Here is a 21,115-nt window from a genome sequence, read left to right on the forward strand (position 1 = left end):
TTGTAGGCTTCAAAATTGATTCGTATATCAATCACAGACAAAGACAGCTGAAATTGTTAATATAAAGGTATTGGTATTGTACCCGTTGTGGCCAAAGTGTTTAGCTCTATATTGAAAAACAGACTAACGGACTATCTCGAAGACAACGATATTCTTGTCGACGAATAAATTGAATTCAGAAAAAAAAAACCAGTTCTTGTGAAGACCATGTTCTTACTTTAAATAACGTCATACAAAACAGCTAGGGACACAACGTTTGTAACATTTATTGATTTACACAAGGCGTTTGACACGTTCGATCACGACCTCTTCGAGTATTGTCAATTACAAAATGGCCTGGACGGAAATTTTTATAACATAATTAAAACAATATATAAAAACACTGAGTCACGTGTAAGGATAGGAAGCAACCTGACAGAGTGGTTCCCTTGCAATTCAGAAGTCCGACAAGGAGATAATCTTTCACCTACATTATTTGCGTTATTTATAAACGACTTGGATATAAAAATCATTGCGCAAGGGTACCCAAACCAAACATACATTGTAGTGTTACAATTCATATACTCTTAACGGATATAAGCCTACTACATACTATACGCAGATGATATTGCGCTCATCGCGGGAATGGAATCTGATATGTAAAACAATTCTAGACTTGGTGACAGAATAGCGCAACAACTGGAACCTTCAAATAAACATCAACAAATCAAGAGCCATGCACTTCAGAAAGCGTAAACTGAAACAAAACCCGGTTATCTTTTAATCAGGAAATAACGCTCTCGATTATGTATCTTCTTACAAATACTTAGGAGTCATCTTAGACGAAAATAGAGATTTTAAAACCAACACGGAAAACCTGGCTAAATCTGGAGGACGAGCTTTGGGTTCAATTATCTCAAAAATACATTATTTAAAGGATATCAGTTTTAACACATACAAAATTTTATTTCACAACTGAGTCACTCACGATCAAATAAAAGACTATTGTAGCGGAGTATGGGGACACCAAACATCGCACAAGATCGACATGGTACAGGACCGCGCAACGCTACACTTCCTATGAGTCCATCGAATGACCCACCTCCTGGCAGTTCGAGGCGAATGTTGATGGACAACTTTAAGCGAAGGCACGAAACAAACATGGTTCGACTTTGGAAACGTCTTATGGCAATGGACGACGACCGAATTACCAAAAAGGTTTTTCTGTGGGACCGATCACTATGTGGTGAACGAAGTTTGAGCTGGCACATGATATCTATTTTAGATGGTGTAGTTTTACTAACAGCCTATGAAAATATGCACCCATGTAATATAACTTATTTTATCGACAAACAGCCAAATGATTTCCAAAAAACTCCTAAATTAAGAACATACAAACATTTAAAGGAAAAGTTGTTGCCTACAAAATTACATTTCAATGAATATTCCTAAACATGTTTAGATCAACACTGGCACAGTTTCGGTGTGTGGTACTGCCGCTGAGGATAGAGACCGGACGATTGCGGGGGAAACCTGTCATTGAGCGCATGTGTAAATTCTATTTTTTGGACGAAATAGAGGACGAATTCAACTTTCTTCTAAAATGCACAGGGGCCAAGCCCATTATAACATTAATTTCAACGTAACCATAAATGAAGATTTATGGTTACATTGAAATTAATGTTAAAACGGGCTTGGCCCCTGTGCTAAAATGTACTCTATATAACAATCTCAGAAGTGAACTTTATCAAAGTGTTAATATTCCAAATAATTTATATTTATCTCAAGACAACCCAATTCAAACTCTCATTTGTAATTTTCCAAAGCAAACTGCTGTTGTACATTCAGCATATGAATTAAGAAAGTAAATTCTTGCGCATGCATTAAAAATTATTACTTAGTATTAACAGTGACTTATAGGTTCAATGGGCCGGGTGTTTGATTTATGTAGAACCATTTTAACAAGGCCTTTGACTTTCTGTAGGGTGTAGCTATCTATTCCTTGCGTCATAATAAATAAAAAATGACGCGGTTTCAGGCGAAATATGCATCGATTGCGAAGTCTTAGCCCAAAAGCCTGACAAATCTAGTTGGTTTCAAAAAGCCATGGCTGAATGGTCAGCAATGAAATAGACAGGCCCACATCACATTGTTGTGTGACACAACCATCCAAAGTCCAAGCTCTAGTTAAAATGGTTCCAAATGTTTACTTATCAATCGTAAACGATACACGTGACATTATGATAAAGGATTTACTTACTTACCTAATTTACCCATGTGCAATATGAATTATCAATCATATATATCCCCCACCATATTTGTGATATCAAGTTTTATACTGTATGAAGGGAGTAAACCTAACGATCAAAAGCACACGGAATATTGGGAGATTAAATAAATGTTTTGTGGATTTTGTTTATTCCTTGTCAATCTTTTTTCTTGAGGCTGCTCAATGATACAGGCAAGACACTTCAACGTTAACACGCATAGGTATACATTATGAACATTATCTCCAGCCGGAAGTTCCTAGTCGGTGTATGAAATAAAAATCGGATGCGTGAAAGCATTGTTTTACCTTAATTTGTTTTGGATCAACATTCACCGTACCGATACAACGTTTGAACCCGTGACAAAGAGTTTTTTCGAGTTAAAACAATATTTGCTTAGAAAACAATAATTTTTTCAATGCTTCCTTGTAAATTAGATTTCTTTACCGATTAGAAAACTGAATAGACAGCCCAGCTTGCATTAAATGTTATGTTTGAAACAATTTTAATATTGGCAAAATATTGAGTAGATGGTGTAAGGACTAAGAATATGTATTTCTGATTGTCTGAGCGAATATTTCAAAGCTGAACAGTGTAGTGTGGACTAAAAATGTCGGATTCACGGTCTTTCTTCTAGATTTTTTTTTCAATATTGAGTAGTTAAAACTCGTAAGACTGCTTTATCAAATAAAAGGGTAAACAAAAATTAAATTTTTTTTTAAATTTCATCAAGGCGGATGTCTTTAATGCTGACTTGACTTCAAGTCTTTGATTTTACAGCCTGAAATAATATCTTAATTTTATGATTTCTTGTTAATTATTCATGACAAAGGATGATGAAAAAGTTTACAAAGATTTCATTTTTCTCCAAAAGAGTCTATAGATTCAATATCTATTATAATTACTTGTCTAATATTTGATAATTTTCTATTAACACTATACAGAATTGTAAGTACGTAAACCGGCTGGTGGAAATCTAAAAATGGTGTTTAAAGAAATGTCATGTAAATTATCAACCTATTATTCAAAAATTATCCAAAAGTCACAAGACTTACTTATCTAAGGCTGATAATTAAACTTTGTAATAAACTAGAATTATTAAGACCTCTTTCTGGCTTTTAAATTCATAATTATAATTATGCAAAGGATAATTAGCTACCTGATATTTACGAGATCTTTATCTTCCATCCATACCCATTGGTTAGATTTTTTATTGAAACGAAATGTACGAATATTTTAAAGCAATATGCATGGTCAATGAGCACAGGTCGCAAACAAGTCGTAAAAGACCGAGCAATAAGAGGAAGTTCCTAGTTTGCTGAAATACAATGAGAATTGATTGAAAGTGGTAGTTTCGACTTAAACAATCTAATGATGCAGAATAATTAACACATCTGTATTTATTATTAAGTAAAATGGTAAAAATAGAATATTTCCTCAAGGCGGGAGCTTCTGGTGAAATGACTTCAAGCATTTGATTAAAAACATTCGAAATTCTATTAACACTATGCAGAAACGTGTGTATTTAAATTCGTGGGAATCCAGCCATGATATTTAAAGAAATGCGATTTCAATTAACAATCTAGCATTCAAAAGTCACAAGACTTGATTATAAAAGGTTGATAATTAACAGTTGTGATAAACTAGAATTCTCGTAAACTAAATGATTTTGTTATACTTTCATGTTAAATACTGAAATCTGATTGGTTAAGACGCAGTTAATAATATTTACTATTACCCTCAGCGTTAGCAACGCACTTGGCAACAGGTAACATTATATAAATAGTGCCTGTTTGGGAGGGTAACAGTTGAAATTGACACCCCGAGAAAACCATTGTCAACCGACGCGAAGCGGAGGTTGACAATGGTTTTCGAGGGGTGTCAATTTCAACTGTTATCCTCCCAAACAGGCACTATTTATTTTGTTATACTGAATGTCTTTTTTAAAATTGTAAAGAAAATTTTACTCCTTTTATATAGGAATAACGTGAATTCTACAGCGAACCGTACGCGCATAATTTTCGCGCATGTAACATTTTTTAATGTTACCCGTTGCCAAGTGCGTTGCTAACGCTGAGGGTAATAGTAAATATTATTAACTGCGTCTTAACCAATCAGATTTCAGTATTTAACATGAAAGTATAACAATAAAAAATGTTACATGCGCGAAAATTATGCGCGTACGGTTCGCTGTAGAATTCACGTTATTCCTATATATAAAAGCAGTAAAATTTTCTTAAAAATTTAAAAAAAGACATTCAGTATAACAAAATAAATAGTGCCTGTTTGGGAGGATAACAGTTGAAATTGACACCCCTCGAAAACCATTGTCAACCTCCGCTTCGCGTCGGTTGACAATGGTTTTCTCGGGGTGTCAATTTCATCTGTTACCCTCCCAAACAGGCCCTATTTATATAATCGCTGAAACTATTATCTAATTTTAATATAAGTAATTTTATTTGCCTATCTTGCGTGCTTAACTTAACGAAAAATAATATTTTTTTCAGTTATAAACAATTTAGGGGGTTATTTATCAACATCGTTTTTTGAAATGTTTGGATCTCACCTGGTCAAAAACACGTGAATCGGGGCTGATACACTACGAAGTATAGGATATAAAAAACATTTAATATTTTAACGAGTTATCATGAAAATTATGAAAGGTTTACATAAATTGATATATTTTTAAGAAAAGCGGAGTGACAAATCAATTAGCTGTCCAGCTGATGTCAAAATTGAGTATTCATTTTACTCGCAGAAATCAATTCTTGTGGGAGGGGATGGGTGGGTTAATGGTTGAAACAAACGCAAAGAAAGACAACTCAAAATGAACCAGGTCATTTCATCGAGTTATCGTTCTTACTAAGGTATGTGTTTACCTGTGAATCACAGTGGTCACGTGACAGGAAGAGAAGTTCAAAACACAGTCGCAATGGGGCGACTACGGTGTGTTATTGCTGTAATTTTCTCAGTTTTCTCGATAGTCCAGTGTTTACAGAGAGATCGTAAGTATTTTTTGGTATAAAACTGCTTTCTAAAAATTGATAACCTTAAAAGATTAAAGTTGCGGGTGTTTCACCTGTTCAGGTGTGATATATAAAAAAAATGGCGTCGTTTTACTTAGATAATCCGGAAATGAAAACACCAATCTGTGTAAAATCTCACTTTATTTTATTTCCAGTTAACGATACAACATCGTTGTATAAATAGTTGAAGTTTCTTTAAAAATCCCTTGGGAATTTGAGTACTGCTATAGGATCTATATGCACATGCAAAATAATATAGAAAAAGGGGGGGGGTGTGATTTTGGGGTTGTTGTAATATTTTTATAGTTCATGGTTTAATATTATTAACTAAAAATAGCTTATGGTTTAAAAAAAAGGATATATTTTGGGTTATTTTATAAAAACTGATAATATTTCCAATGATCATGTAATCTCCATAACATCATATCAATATTTCATTAAATGCATTAATGAAATATCTTCATTCAGTAATCATGCTTTTCATGCATTTTGCAATCAAAGTATACTGTTTGTCAACAAACTTGTGAAATTAAAATTGTCAATCACTGTAAAATTTAAGATATTAGATTTTATGTACGAATATATTTTTAGCAACCCCCTATCGAGATTCGGATTGTCCAGAAGGTGCTCCAGTAGGACTTGGGGTCAACAACGGTCGAAGAATCCCAGATGGGGCGTTCACAGCATCATCATCGCATGTTAACAGGGAACCAGCCAAGGGCAGGCTTGATGAACAGTCAGGTACGATAACTTAATGGTAAACAGATGAACAGTCAGGTACGATAACTTAATGGTAAACAGATGAACAGTCAGGTACGATAACTTAATGGTAAACAGATGAACAGTCAGGTACGATAACTTAATGGTAAACAGATGAACAGTCAGGTACGATAACTTAATGGTAAACAGATGAACAGTCAGGTACGATAACTTAATGGTAAACAGTCAGGTACGATAACTTAATGGTAAACAGATGAACAGTCAGGTACGATAACTTAATGGTAAACAGATGCATCTTTTGAAATAGACTTTAAAAGATGCCAATTCACAGAGCCACATGGGCTATTATCACCTGTTCAGGTGTGATAAATTAATAAATCGATATACGTACATGATGATAAAAATTAAAAAATTGTTAAACAAACTTATTTGACTCATAATATAAAAAAATTGAGAGCTTAAATATTAAGATGTCCAGTGATATGGAGTGGTTTTAAAATGCAGGAGAAAGAAACAAGAAACAATATATATATATAAGTGTGAATATAGATGGTATTTTGGTAAACTGTGCATGCTTCGACTTGACTTCATGTTTTTAGACAAACCATATGGTCTGTGGTGAAAAAAAAAACATGCAGCTTTTAGAGTCAGGTACAAAATAAATAAAATTTAATGTGTTATTTGCAAATGATAATTAAAGTTCATTGGTTCACATAACAAGATGTTTTAAAGTTTACCTTTTAAAAATGTAAATATCACGCATAATTGAGCTAAAATAAAATTTGTGACAAAGATAGAGTATGGTATTTTGTACAGGTAACGAAATCTGCCTATTTAAGAAGAATTTATGTATATGTATAAATATCTTTCAGTAATATTAGATGACACTGCAGATTTTAATCAAACTGCAGAATTATGGGGTACCATTACTTCGTCATCATTTTCACAAATTTTATTTTTTCTCACTCTAACAGAGTTTAATATAACTTTGCAAAATATGATGAAAAAATATACATGTGTCTGATAGTTTTTGACCTATGGCAATATCATAATACAGATTGATATTAAGTAAAATCCAGTTTTCAAGACTAGTTGAGCCAGATTGCTAGGCCTTAGGTAATAAAAAATACAAGCTAAGATAACTATAATTTATGTTATAACAATTCAAGAGAAGTACAGTGTTTATATATTTTATAAAAACAACTGAATGATTTGCAATTATATAAATAGTGCCTGTTTGGGAGGGTAACTGTTGAAAATGACACCCCATGAAAACGATTGTCAACCGACGCGAAGCGGAGGTTGACAATGGTTTTCCAGGGGTGTGAATTTCAACAGTTACCCTCCCAAACAGGCACTATTTATTTTATTATACTGAATGTCTTACTTTTAATGAAAATTTTACTGCTTTTATATAGAAATGAAGTTAATTCTACGGCGAACAGTAAGCGCATAATTTACGCGCATGTAACAATTCGTTGTGTTACCCGTTGCCAAGTGTGTTGCTAAGGCTGAGGGTAATAGGACGGATTACCAACTGCGTCTAAACCAATCAGATTTCAGTATTTAACATGAAAGTATAATAACATTATTTGGTTTGACAACAGGTGCCTGGACAGCAAAGGTACAAGATTCTAGTCAGTGGTTGGCCGTGGATCTAGGTCGCGAGTATGTCATCACAAAACTCCAGACCCAGGGTCGGCAAGGCTCGGGCGAGTATGTCAGCGAGTATATGTTTGCGTTCTCTAACGACGCCATCACCTGGAGATACTACACAAATGAGTTTGGAATCAGAGAGGTACTTCATTCATTTGCATTGGTACTAGATAAAACTTACTTAACAATATTTCATTCATTGTCCCCACTTGACAGTGATTTTCGATATTCATCAGCATTATTTTTGTGTATTTCGTAAAACACGTAAAGTTTTGAGGTTATGTAAATTCATGGATTGTACGTTGTCTTGCCAATACAAATGGTTGCCATGTTTTTTATTTCATTGAACATTTGATTCAACAATGAAATCCATAAAATTTGATTGGTGCTCAAAAAATAATAAAACTATAGCACATATCAAATTAATAGATATTACTGCATTGATTGACTTTGTAATAAGACAAAATAGAATAACTTTGAAATTCACAGAAATTTGAAAATCATAATCTCAGATCTGATGCAACAATTTATGTAAGTGTACAGTTGAAAGATAAATTATCAAGGGGGATCATTAAATCTCTCTTACTGTGTTAACAGATATTCGTGGGGAACAAAAATTCTCAAGACACAGAAACTAGAGTTCTCAAATACCCAGTGATGGGTCGTTATGTCCGATTCCATCCACAGAGATGGGTAGAAATCATTTCTCTTCGGGTGGAAATTTATGGCTGTCCTTACAGTAAGTAAATAAGTTAAAATGTAAAATACTGATGTTTTCTTCCCAATTAATTCTTTTGGAACATTTTTTATTAGATTTGAACTGGAGACAATTATTAAACAAAATTGAGACAGACTTAATACGGTGTGAACATTTCTATGACAGTTTCTAAAGACTTCGAATTTTAGAGGTCTCTAGAAACATGACTGATTCTAAGACAATTCTGAAGTAAAATTAAAATAGTTTGTGAGCAATTCAATTTCATTTTCTAAAGATAAAACAGTGTTTTCACATAGGTAAACATATTTAATAACATGCCTGATTGTTTGATTTATTTTATCAGACCCTGAGGTGGCCCGGTTCTCAGGTGAAGGTTACATCTACTATGACCTTTCGACCTTGAACCCACCTCCCAGCACCACGGAAGATCTGATCAAGCTCCGCTTCAAAGCGAGCAACCAGAACGGAGTGTTGCTCTATGCCGATGGAAACCAGGGAGATTTTGTTGCTCTTCAGCTACACAGGGGGAATTTGCTGTTTAGCATTGATTTAGGTAAATCTAGCTTTCTTCTCAACCCTCCATATACCTATTATTGTCTGTTTCTTCGAGCTACTGAAATTCCCAATGAATCCACTTACAGGAGAATTTTTTTGGGGGCCAAAGGAAGAAACAACTAGGATATCATAAGATACGTGTACATATACAGTGTTACAAGAATCGGATGTGAAACCATTTTCTGAAAGACAAGATGATGTGTTGCACTCCACCTTACAAAAAATAAATTCACAAGATTAAAAAAATTGTTTGAGCAGGAAAGGGCTATTACTTCCTTGGTTGTAGCTACCCCTTTTGATTTTAATATCTTTTTTTTTTTTGGTCACAGGGTCCACCCAGCTGAGGCGAGGCCTGACACAGCAGACTGGGGGTAGTCTACTGGACGACAGCCAGTGGCATGATGTCATCATTCGCCGGAACCACACCAAAGTTACCCTGGTGGTGGACAGACTTGAGACCCATTTCGAAACCAATGGACTTTTCTACAGGCTTAACCTTGACAAAAAGGTCAGGAACCTCTGGATATGGAGATACATTATGGGATATTACTATAAAACTGCAATGTTGATTATGAATTTGAAATGTACATAGAATACTCTTTAGAATTAGTAAGATAGTACAATCATTAAGTAATAGTCAAAAGTGATGTACCAATATTTTGATTGGGTCAGTTTTTTGTTACTTTTTTGGGAGTTGATTTTAATCAACTCTCCTATGCAGTTACTCTGGCAAACCGAAACTGAAACAGTGTTTTGACCTAAGCACACATCATCACCGCTGACAAAAGTTAGTTCTTGAAAATAATCGATAAATTAGATGTAATGTACGCTGAAGCATTTTTTTTTAAAGGAAACTTATTTATAAATAGCTAAGAAATAGTCAGATTTTAAATAGTACGAACAATTTAGAAGTTTTTTGCAGTCGTGTGTATTCCTACGCCAGAGTTCAATATAGTCTCGTTCAACCATCGGCTGTCTCCGTACATCTCCGACAAGAAGAGAGTCAGTCTATATTTAGAGGTCGCATGAGCTATCACGTGACCTGGTATCTCTTACTTGTCGGAGATTAATGGAGACAGCCGAGCATCTGGTTGAACGAGACTAGAGTTCATTATTGGTTAGATCCATACACTTTTTGAAATATTTTGAATACTGATACATAGTTTGATGAAATCAATTCTATTTATAAATATAACACAACATGATTCATAAGAGGATTTCTCGAAATTCTTGTTGGAAAAGTCCGAGAATTCATATTATAAAAATGTGCGTAATTCAAATAGAGATTATAAACTACTTGCCAAGGAAAATAACATATCGTTGATTTTAAGATAAATATTAATCAATAAAATTGACTCCCGTCAGTACTTCAGTACTTTGATCTCTTTTTGCTATTTGCGTTTTAGTTCGATTCTGTAAACTAAAAAAAGATTGTCATGTGATATCCTATCATAATGTTACAGTGAATGGCATTGTACATGTTGATGTTTTTACTCTGGTTACAGATTTACTTAGGGGGTCTTCTGACCTTTAACATGAATGGAATCAGTGTCAAGTACAACTTTGATGGCTGTATGGACAACGTCGTCTTCAATGGTGTGCGGATGATACGGGACACCAAGAATGGCTACCAGGGATTCTCCATGGTTGGTGTGATGCCTGACCCCTGGAACTGTAAGGTAAGGCTAGAAACAGAACATGGCAAAGGACCTTATAAAGCTGAAAAAACCCATAACGAACCTAAATGACTGATCAGTTATTTTTTTTAACGGGAAGAGGTGACCAGTGAAGCTTACTTTTGATACAATTGATTCAATTGTTGATATTTTTCTTCTTCTGTTTATGATTATCATTATCTTTTTAATTTTTTTTATTCTCAAATATTTGTCAAATATTTCTCAAGTTCAGGTCACATTCTGTAAACATTATACCTAGCATGATGAATGGGTTGTGAATTTAAGCAAATGATGCACAGCATATTCTTATGAAAATTAAGGATTGCTAATGTACATGTATCTGGTATTTTGTAATAAATTCCATTTCAAAGTCATTTGCTACAAGAAGTGACTAACAGTAATAATTATTCAGAGAACTTTAGATATGTTTCAATTATGGCAGACCTGCTAACTTTTATGCATGGTGAGTAAACCTGTTGATGTTTGTAGATGACAGCTCCAATGCCCGCCACTTTCTACTCTCTGGATTCCTACATCAAAACTTCCTCAGATGCAGGAGGTGGTGTCTTCAGGGTCAGATTCGAATTCCGGACCCACGACGAGGATGGAATTCTTCTGTACCATGAATTCCAGGAAGGGGGCAATATCAGGGTAAGGAGGCTGAACTACAACGGTGAAGGGAATCTGTAAGGGTTAAGGGGTTCAAAAGGGTGAGAGGGAACTACTCTGTAGATAAGTGGAAATATTAAGGTAAGGGTGTGATACCACCTTAAAGGTTAATGGAGAACCATTGAGTAAAGGGTTAAAGTCACAGCAGGAGCAAGTTTGCAAAAAGGAATAGACAATCATTTTTCAATGATAGCTTCAGTTGATTTGCCATTGTTTTTTTGTTTTGTTTTTTTTTGACATAGGCAGTACCGATAGCATTTTCTGGTTTTACTTCTAAATGAGGAGTGAAGAGAGTTTTATAATATTTACACATTATTTTTATCAAGAATGCTATTTATATTCATGTACATGTATTAGGTGCACTTATCATATGTGTGATATACAATTATATAATATAATATAATATATGATTAATTTTTTTATTGCAGGCTTTCTTGGATAAAGATGGTTATGTGAATTACCAACTAACTGACCAGAGTGGTCAAAAGATTGAAGACAAAGTACGAAATAGTAAGTATTGAACAAACAACAAGACTAAAACAATGAATACAGTTGAATTTGGCAGCTATAGGGAAGTGACAGTATACACTTTATGGTAAAGACAAGTGTACTGTAAACATATTACAGTTATGTATTCTATTTAGCATTTATGGTGGAAAACGAAGTCCGCTAAACCATGTACATCGCCAAATATTAAAAATATAAGTAGATAAATAAGTACATCTGGACATGTGCTAAATCAAATCCACGCTAACTTTTTGAAAAATCCTATTCCGCCAAAATTCGTACACTCTAAATTAGATATGTTTACAGTAATTTCTGAATTTCCTTTTTGCAACAGTTCCCTGGTTCTTTTATCCTATCTTTTAATGAAAGATTTGACTATTTGCCAATAGGCATAAATAATTGTATAAATTATAAAAAAATGGACATAAATTCTGAATTTCACCTGCAGCGGCGGTGGAGTACACCAGCAGTTTCTCGGACGGTTTGTGGCACGCCTTCTCTGTCGTAGCCAATCAGGAGATGCTAAATGTCACAGTGGACATGAACTCCAAGGTGTCGAGTCGCACCCTCCAGTTGAAGAAAGGCGCTGATTACTACATAGGTAAAGGACTTTGTCTTTAATTAGCATACTGTAGCATGGGTAACTTATTTAGCTTATTTAGAAAGCACATGATTTGGTATTGTAATTGATTTTTGGAAATACATTCTGTATTGATGTTAATTTGCAAGATAGGGATTGTAATATTGAGAATAAACATTTCACTCTAGGTGGATATACCGTGGGAATAAGTTTCCGTGGCTGCATCAGAAACATTGAAAGAGACTACAAGCCTTTGGATTTGAAAGGCACAGAGTTCACCAGCAAAGACATTCAAGTTGGAACTTGTGGTCTGCTCGACAGGTACATAATATCATAGATCTTTATTAGATTATTATATCAAACAAAGGAATGTTGGTTGTTCAGTAATGGTAAAATCAATCAGCAATATCATGAACAACTTAGCAAGAAGTAGAGTATAATGTTGGGTCTTGAAAGAGAGTTAATCAACCAACAAAAATTCAGTATTGATTGCCCATTAAATGAAAATTCATTTTCGTAACATTCACCCATTAGGCCTATGACTCTAGTAAGAGATAACTATTTTCTTATTGTTGACATATATTTTTAGGTGTACCCCGAATCCGTGTGAGAATGGTGGGATCTGTGATCAGGACTGGAACACTTTTACCTGTGATTGTGGAACCTCTGGCTACGAAGGGGCAGTCTGCCATCGATGTAAGAACCACAGTAAAAACTAGAAATACATAATGTACTTTAATAAGATTTTTTGTTACCATAAAACAGGATGCTCCCATTAAATCTGCCGAGTTAAACTTTCAGTGTGAGCATGTTATAGTTAAAAGTAGTTTAAAGATTTAAATTTCTAACTGAAGCCACAGACATTATACTTACAAGGTTACTATGATGATGTACTTTTGTTACCTTGTAGCCTCGTACTACCTGTCTTTATTAACTTGTAGCCTCGTACTACCTGTCTCTGTTAACTTGTAGCCTCGTACTACCTGTCCTGTGACATGCATAAGATGTACACCTCGGATGAGAATGAGGAGAAGACCTTCATTGACCCTGATGGATCGGGCCCACTCAAACCGTTCCAGGCGCTGTGTTCCGGGAAAGGTAAACAGATCATTATCACCTACTGACATGGAGAAATGGTGATTCTTCATGATGTCTCTAGCACTAGTATTCATCTACTGTTAATAATAATGATGATGATGATGATGTTAGTTAAGACTTTGATTATTAATAGATATATTGTATATGGTGCCTTGAAAGTTCTTTCAAATGACATAGCTTTATTTTAGTTGAGCTTAGTAAGGAGGTTGTGACAAAGATAGGACACAACAGCGAAGACTTGATCACTGTCAATGGCTACCAGGCCCCCAACTTCTACGTCCGACAGATCGAGTATGATGCGGACCTTCCTGAGCTGACCGCCATCATAGAAAGGGCGGCCACCTGTACTCAGGGGCTCTCCTACAAGTGTCGCAATTCCAGGCTCCTCATAAACCCAGGGGGTAATGAACAGTTATTCCCCTTTTTTGCATTGTAAATTCTGCGTTAATGGAGCAAATTGGTTTTCAATTATTTTTGCAGTGGTATTTACATGTAAATTAATACTACCATTGTAGTTTCTACATGGGCTTTATGTATCATAATATTGAAACAATCACAATAAATATGAATCATCAAGGAAAATACCTAATATACTGAATATGTTCCCAAGTCTGAATCTAAGTTGGGTCTATTTCTTCTCCATTTCTTAATGTCTATTAAAAAATCTAACTCTTCAATCTCTACTTTTTTTTCAACATTTGATATAAACTTATGGATGTTTATTCTGTATATTCTCCAGATGAGGCACCAGGATTCTCACACTGGGGTTGGTGGGTGGGTAGAACCTTCCAGCCCATGTACTACTGGGGCGGGGCGGCCCCGGGGTCAGGGAAGTGTGAGTGCGGGCTTACAGAGGTTGGTTGTGCTGGGAACAAGCCTCTTTGTAACTGTGACTCTAAACTGAATGAGACAGATGAAGGACAGATTCAACACAAAGACTACTTGCCCATTCTGGAGCTTCACTTCGGTGATACTGGAACAGCTGTGGATGACAAGATCGGTTACCATAAAGTGGACAAGTTGGAATGCCGAGGAGACAGTAAGCCACTGAGTTTTTTTTACATTAAAATGCATGCATAAATTGTATTTTTATCGCACTAATGGTATAGGTTTATTTGTCATTCTGATGACTTTTAATAACTTATGTTATAAATGTTATTTATTACTATAAACCAAATTTTATTTGTGTTTGAGAAATTTCAGTGAGATTTTGAATATTTCTTGCAGTGAACCCCTTACTGCTGTCAGGGTATAATAAGAACATGTACCAGTAGAAATGATAGAAAACAATTTGATTTTAAAAAATTTCAGTGTGGGCACAAGCAGATTTAATTGAATGTCTTTAATATCAGAGTATTTTCATACTTGTTAAAGGTATTCCCCTGTAAAATGATGCCATGACACAATGCAAATGAACTGACATTTTTTTTGTAGACTTGCTGGACAATGTAATCACCTTCAGGAAGCCGGATGCCTCCATCAAGCTCTCCACCTTTGAGGCTGAGCCCTCCGGTGATATCTGGTTCCAGTTCAAAACCACAGCATTTGACGGAATCATGGTCCATCAATCAGGGAAACCAGATTTCGTCAAAATTGCCATTGCAAGTGAGTAGAGTTGATTCAATACGCACTTTCTATCAGATGTCTCTGGCTCTCTCTCTCTCTAATCATTTTATATTTACCTCAGACCAAGGACAAAATTAATGAATTCTTGGATTTCAGATGGAAACACAGTCCAATTCAGCTACGATGTTGGAAATGGAGCCCAGGTCATTGAGTACAGATCCACCAACGCTCTAAATGACGACCAATGGCACACAGTCCATGTGGAGAAGAACAGGAAGGAGGCTTGGCTGCGAGTGGATAACTTCCCCGCTCAGACATCACAGGAAGGAATCGGAGAAAAAACCCGCACACTGGATTTACAAGGATATCTTTTTATTGGTGAGTGGGTAACACCATATTATCAGTTATTGGAGTTAGAACGCTCATAAAAAAGAATGGTCGAGATAATTTTGGATTAACTGATCATGTATAGAACTTTTACGGTATTTGTTTAATTTTGAAAACAGGTGCTAGTGTTGAGGACAGGAATGGTTACGTGGGCTGCATGCGAGGACTGAGGATTAATGGTGTCCTCCAGGACCTGAGGGGCCTTGTACACAGAGAAGAGGTTACCTATGGGGTGTCAGAGGGCTGTGTGGGCAAGTGTGCCAACCAGATGTGCTTCAACGGGGGCACTTGTATCGAGGGTTACTCGGGCTACACCTGTGACTGTGCATACACGCCTTTCAGGGGATGGAATTGTGGGAGAGGTAAGGGACATTTAATGTTACAGCCATTGCTGCAACTCATTATTTACATTTGAAAATAATTCAGTCAAATGTTTTAAAATTCCCTAAAGTTAACAACATCCAGTTTACCATACTTTCAATTCTTTCAAGATACATGTATACTGTTTTGTGTCTACAGAGGTTGGTGTTAATTTGCTGAAGGAGTACATGATACAGTACGAGTTCAGCGCTGAGCAGGGACTCTCGGCCACCGACTTCATGCACGTGAGGGTAGGCTTCACTACCAAGAAAAAACAGGGCATCCTTCTACAGCTGCAGGATGCGACCAACACTGAGTACATCTCACTAGAAATCAACAACGCCGGTAAGCTACTGCAATACCCAAACAAAAGAGACCACTGAACAATATTTAAGTCCCCATTTTTTTTAAATCAAGCACTAGTTTAAAGGGACTTGGACACGATTTGACTTAAAATCAAATTTTATTTTTCCATTTTCAATGTTTAAATTGATAAATATAGAAGTTTTTAATGTGATGTCAAAATTTGAAAGTCAAATATCAAGTTATAAGCAAGATACAGGGTTCATAATACTTTGTTTTGTAAACAAAGCTCAATATTGTCATTTTTTACATTTTTTTTGTTGTATTGATGTTTATTTCAATCAAATGCATCTTTCTTATGTTGATACTAGTATTTATGAAGATATTGAATTAGTTAAAATTGTTTTTTACATGTCATTTTGTCTAAGAAATGGTAAATCTCTACATTACATATTTTGAAAACAACTATAAGACTCGAGTTTTGTTTACATAAAACCCAATTCTTACCTCTGTATCTCGCTTGTAAGTTGACTTTAACATTCAATATTTTGGTCAATCATTTAAAATGCACCAGTAAACCATTTTATACATAAAAAATGAAAATAAAATTTTTGATCTCAAATCGTGTCCAAGTCTTCTTACAGTAAAAGAATTAGAAGGTTCTTAGTAAAACTGATATCATGCAAACCAGTTTCTTCCAATAACTTTGTTTAAAAAAACAGGTGTATCTTGGTTATTTCAGGGGGTGTGAAGTAAATAAAGGTGTATCTTGGTTATTTCAGGGGGTGTGAAATTCGCGCTGGATGTGGGGTCAGAGAGGTTTGAGGTCAACACACCTAACCATGGAATCGATTACACGAACGGACAGCAGCACGAAGTCAGGATGTGGAGAACAGGAGAGAATGGCAAAGTGGTCCACATACAGGTTAGTAAGGGTTCTCCACTTGTAGCTTGGCCAACAAACAGTTTAAAGGGGGTTCTCCACTCATAGCTTGGTCCACAGACAGTAAATAGGAGTTCTCCACTTGTAGCTTGGTCCATATACAGGTAAATAGGGGTTCTCCACTCATAGCTTGGTCCACATACAGGTAAATAGGGGTTCTCCACTTGTAGCTTGGTCCACATACAGGCTTAGGTAAATAGGGGTTCTCCACTCATAGCTTGGTCAACATACCATTTAATGGGGCTCCCCTTCTCGTAGTTTAGTCCACATATCATAAAATGGGGCTCCTCTTCTCGTAGCTTGGTCCACATACCATTAAATAGGGCTATCTTTCTCGTGGCTTGGTCTATATACCATTAAATGGGGCTCCCCTTCTAGTAGCTTGGTCCAAATACCGTTAAATGGTGCTCCCCTTCTGGTAGCTTGGTCCACATACCGTTAAATGGGACTCCTCTTCTCATAGCTTGGTCCACATACCATTAAATAGGGTTTCCTTTCTCGTGGCTTTGTCTACATACCATTAAATGGGGCTCCCCTTCTAGAAGCTTGGTCCAAATACCGTTAAATGGTACTCCCCTTCTGGTAGCTTGGTCCACATACCATAAAATGGGACTCCTCTTCTCATAGCCTGGTCCACATACCATTAAATAGGGTTTCCTTTCTCGTAGTTTGGTCCACATACCATTTAACAGGGCTCCCCTTCTTGTAGCTTGGTCCACATACTGTTAAATAGGGCTACCTTTCTGGTAGCTTGGTCCACATACCATTAAATGGGGCTCCTCTTCTCATAGCTTGGTCCACATACTGTTAAATAGGGCACCCTTTCTCGTAGCTTGGTTCACATACCATTAAATGGGGCTCCCCTTCTCGTAGCTTGGTCCACATACCTTTAAATGGGGCTCTTCTTCTGGTAGTTTGGTCCACATACCGTTAAATGGGGCTCCCCTTCTGGTAGCTTGGTCCACATACCGTTAAATGGTGCCCTCCTTCTGGTAGCTTGGTCCACATACCGTTAAATGGGACTCCTCTTCTCATAGCTTGGTCCACATACCATTAAATGGGGCTCCCCTTCTCGTAGCTTGGTCCACATACCGTTAAATGGGGCTCCCCTTCTCGTAGCTTGGTCCACATACCATTAAATGGGGCTACTGTTCCCGTAGCTTGATCATTTTTTACCTCTATTCTAAATGATAGCAACTTAAATCACTTAAATGATCTGATAAATCTGATGAAATATCACATTTTCAGAGAAATTATTAAAAACATTTTTTTAACATCGTAAGTATCATTAATTCAAAGGTGCTTTCCTTGTGATCCGATTTTTGATTTCATTCAAAGTGCATTGGTATGTGCATATATAAAGTATCCTTTCTTTTTATATTTAGGTTGATAATTATCCAGAGGAATCGATGTCCTATGGAACTAAATTCAGTGACAACATTTTGGACGATCCTAGATACCTCTTTGTAGGAAATAACAGTAAGTTGATGGGGATCAATTTTAGAAGAGACATATTTAAAAGATCCTACAATTTATTATCATCATCATCAACGATGTTAAAAAAAAATCAATAATCAATATACTGAATAATTGCGATTATCTCAAACTTCCTGGATTTTGTTTTTTACTGTTTGTGGAAATGTATTGGCCTTATAAATATGTGTGTGGAGCCGGTTCTGTTAGATGTGTTGAATATTTCAGGCACGCAATCCACAGCCCGAGGCTTTGAAGGCTGTATATTCAGAATGGAAATAGACAATGTCTACCCTCTCAAGAGAGCCTTCCAGGATCCCAAACCAACATTTGTCAAGCTTTACCCAGAAGGTAAAGTGTAGTTGATATTCATGAAGGAAACATCATCATTTTACCATTATGCATTATGTTCTGTCAATTCTTAAATGTCTCAATACAGTAATGACAGAAAGTGATGAAACATCGAAACTGTCTACTTGTATTTGTACTTGAGTAAAATAGTTCAATTTTTAAATGATTAATGAATTTTACATGAATTATCACCAAGTTTTCATTTACATTATACAAATTATGGCTTGTTGACAATCATAATTATTTTCAGATAATAATTTATCTGTATCGTATATACATACATCAAAGCTATATCTTGCTTAAGGGAATATAAAAACTAACAGCTGATATCAATACCCCTTTGTTTTGTAGGGAAGCTGCGGGAAGATATGTGTGGTTACGAGGAGACCACCGTCCTTCCTGACCCCATCGAGTCCCGCCCAATCAACCAGGGGGACCTTGTTGACATCACATACCCCACCCCTCCCGACCCAGTCATAGAGAAGAAGATTATCGGAGGTAAGCATTGGTTGAGGTCATTATTGGCAGTTGAACTGTTGTCCTGTTTTCTATGAGATTCTATCATAATGCAACAAGTATTCCCAGTTCTTTAATCCAGTATATTGTACAGTCAAACTTCATTATCTCGAACTAGATGGGACTGTTTAAAAACTTCAAGATATCAAAGCATTCGAAATATCGAGAGTAAAATACTTAAAAAATAAGTAGTTTCGACTTACAAATCACTTCGACACAACCATTGTATTCGAGATATCAGTGTTCGAGTTATCGAAGTTCACCTGTAATTAACTCAAGTCAGAAAATTATAAAAATGAGAACATTTAAATGCAATCCCCCCTTCCCCCTCAATAAATTGCCTTCTTCTCAAGGGCAAGTTATTAGAAAGAAAATTCATTGATGAACTTTTTCTGTTTACAGGTGTGATAGGAGCTATTTGCTTTATCATTGTGTTAGTTATTATTGGACTGATATTTTATTGCCGAGACAAAGGTGACTATGAAACCAAAGAGGCGAAGGGCGCCGACATTGCCGAGAACGCAGACGTTGCTGTGGTATTTAACCAGACGGGTGTACCAGACATTACAAAACGACAGGAATTCTTTATGTAGACGCAGCGTGTAATAAACGCAACAAAGACTACACAGCAGTGACCTAGTGACAGACATTCCATTGGACAGTATGTAATCACGCTCAAAATCTCAGCAAACTCCTTCATCTTCCTAGACCAATTCATATTCCTGGAGGAAGGTTTGAAGCATTGTCATTTAATATGGAGATGTGGGAAATTGACACAAGTTTTTTTACCTGTAGAATTGTGATAGTTTACTCAGATGTACTTGTATGAACATTTGTATTGAATGGGCTTTATATGATGTATACTTGACTACATTCCATTTATATATACCGCTCGGTACCAGATCTATGTATGTATGTAAGATGTATACATGAACTGTGTGTGTGGCTGAGTTTGTATGGAAACCGAGGGAGTTCATTTATTTAAGGAGCTTACGGGGACCAAATGGTTGTGCATCATATAAATTAGAAATATTTTTACACATTTCCCCCTAAATGTCATCGAGTCTTCTTATTAATATATTTCTTTTCCACATCTTGTGATTATGATCATATGTATATATGTATACAGATTATGTACATGTATGTGTGTGTGTGTGGATGTTTATTTTTACTAACCTGTAGGATTTTTTTGATACATGTACCTGTATATTGATTGGTTGACCTCTGTGTATTATTTATCATGTGTATACCAGTGCCATTATCTCATTGTATCTATCATCCATCAACTTCCATACAAACATTAACAATCATTAATTCTTTTTTATATAATACAATAAACATGAGGCTAAATCTATTGGACTGATTTCATTTGGTTTTCTTGGACCAGTTACTGATCAAGGTCTTATTTGACGGTTTCCTAAAAAACTTTTTATTGACGTATTATTCCAAATATTTTGCTTTTAAAGTTTTGTTTTAAAAATGGCAACTACTGGAATGTTGTGAAAACTCATACCTTAACATACGATACATTCCATCAGACACTGAAACACCCAAAAGTTGCACAATAACGAGACAATACTGTATACAGAAAATATTCGCCCCTGTTTTATTTTTGCCCCTTTGGCCCTCATTGTTATTAGGCGAATTTAAGACTGTGCGAATTCCAATGTCTAATATTATCTCTCTTAAAACACAACTGTGTCTGTGCAAATTCAAGATCAGGTGAAACTGTTTGCAAGTGTAGAAGGGCGAAAATTACATGGGG

General features: G+C 35.8%; 1 protein-coding gene across 1 annotated transcript; it reads left to right on the plus strand.

Annotated features, from left to right (window-relative positions):
• Positions 1-5,115: 5,115 nt before the first annotated feature.
• LOC128184166 (neurexin-4-like) lies at positions 5,116-20,704 on the plus strand. Its single transcript, XM_052853535.1, has 24 exons — positions 5,116-5,251; positions 5,864-6,013; positions 7,600-7,790; positions 8,246-8,387; positions 8,710-8,919; positions 9,251-9,429; positions 10,427-10,600; positions 11,087-11,248; positions 11,695-11,776; positions 12,222-12,374; positions 12,542-12,674; positions 12,943-13,049; positions 13,326-13,451; positions 13,640-13,852; positions 14,191-14,490; positions 14,886-15,056; positions 15,174-15,395; positions 15,524-15,766; positions 15,924-16,109; positions 16,850-16,992; positions 18,396-18,489; positions 18,712-18,834; positions 19,186-19,332; positions 19,753-20,704. Exons 1-24 carry the CDS (start codon positions 5,116-5,118, stop codon positions 19,941-19,943), a joined length of 3,978 nt encoding a protein of 1,325 aa, XP_052709495.1. The 3' UTR covers positions 19,944-20,704.
• The last annotated feature ends 411 nt before the right edge of the window (positions 20,705-21,115 follow it).

The sequence above is a fragment of the Crassostrea angulata genome, chromosome 1 (assembly GCF_025612915.1).
Source record: "Crassostrea angulata isolate pt1a10 chromosome 1, ASM2561291v2, whole genome shotgun sequence".
Taxonomy (NCBI): domain Eukaryota; kingdom Metazoa; phylum Mollusca; class Bivalvia; order Ostreida; family Ostreidae; genus Magallana; species Magallana angulata.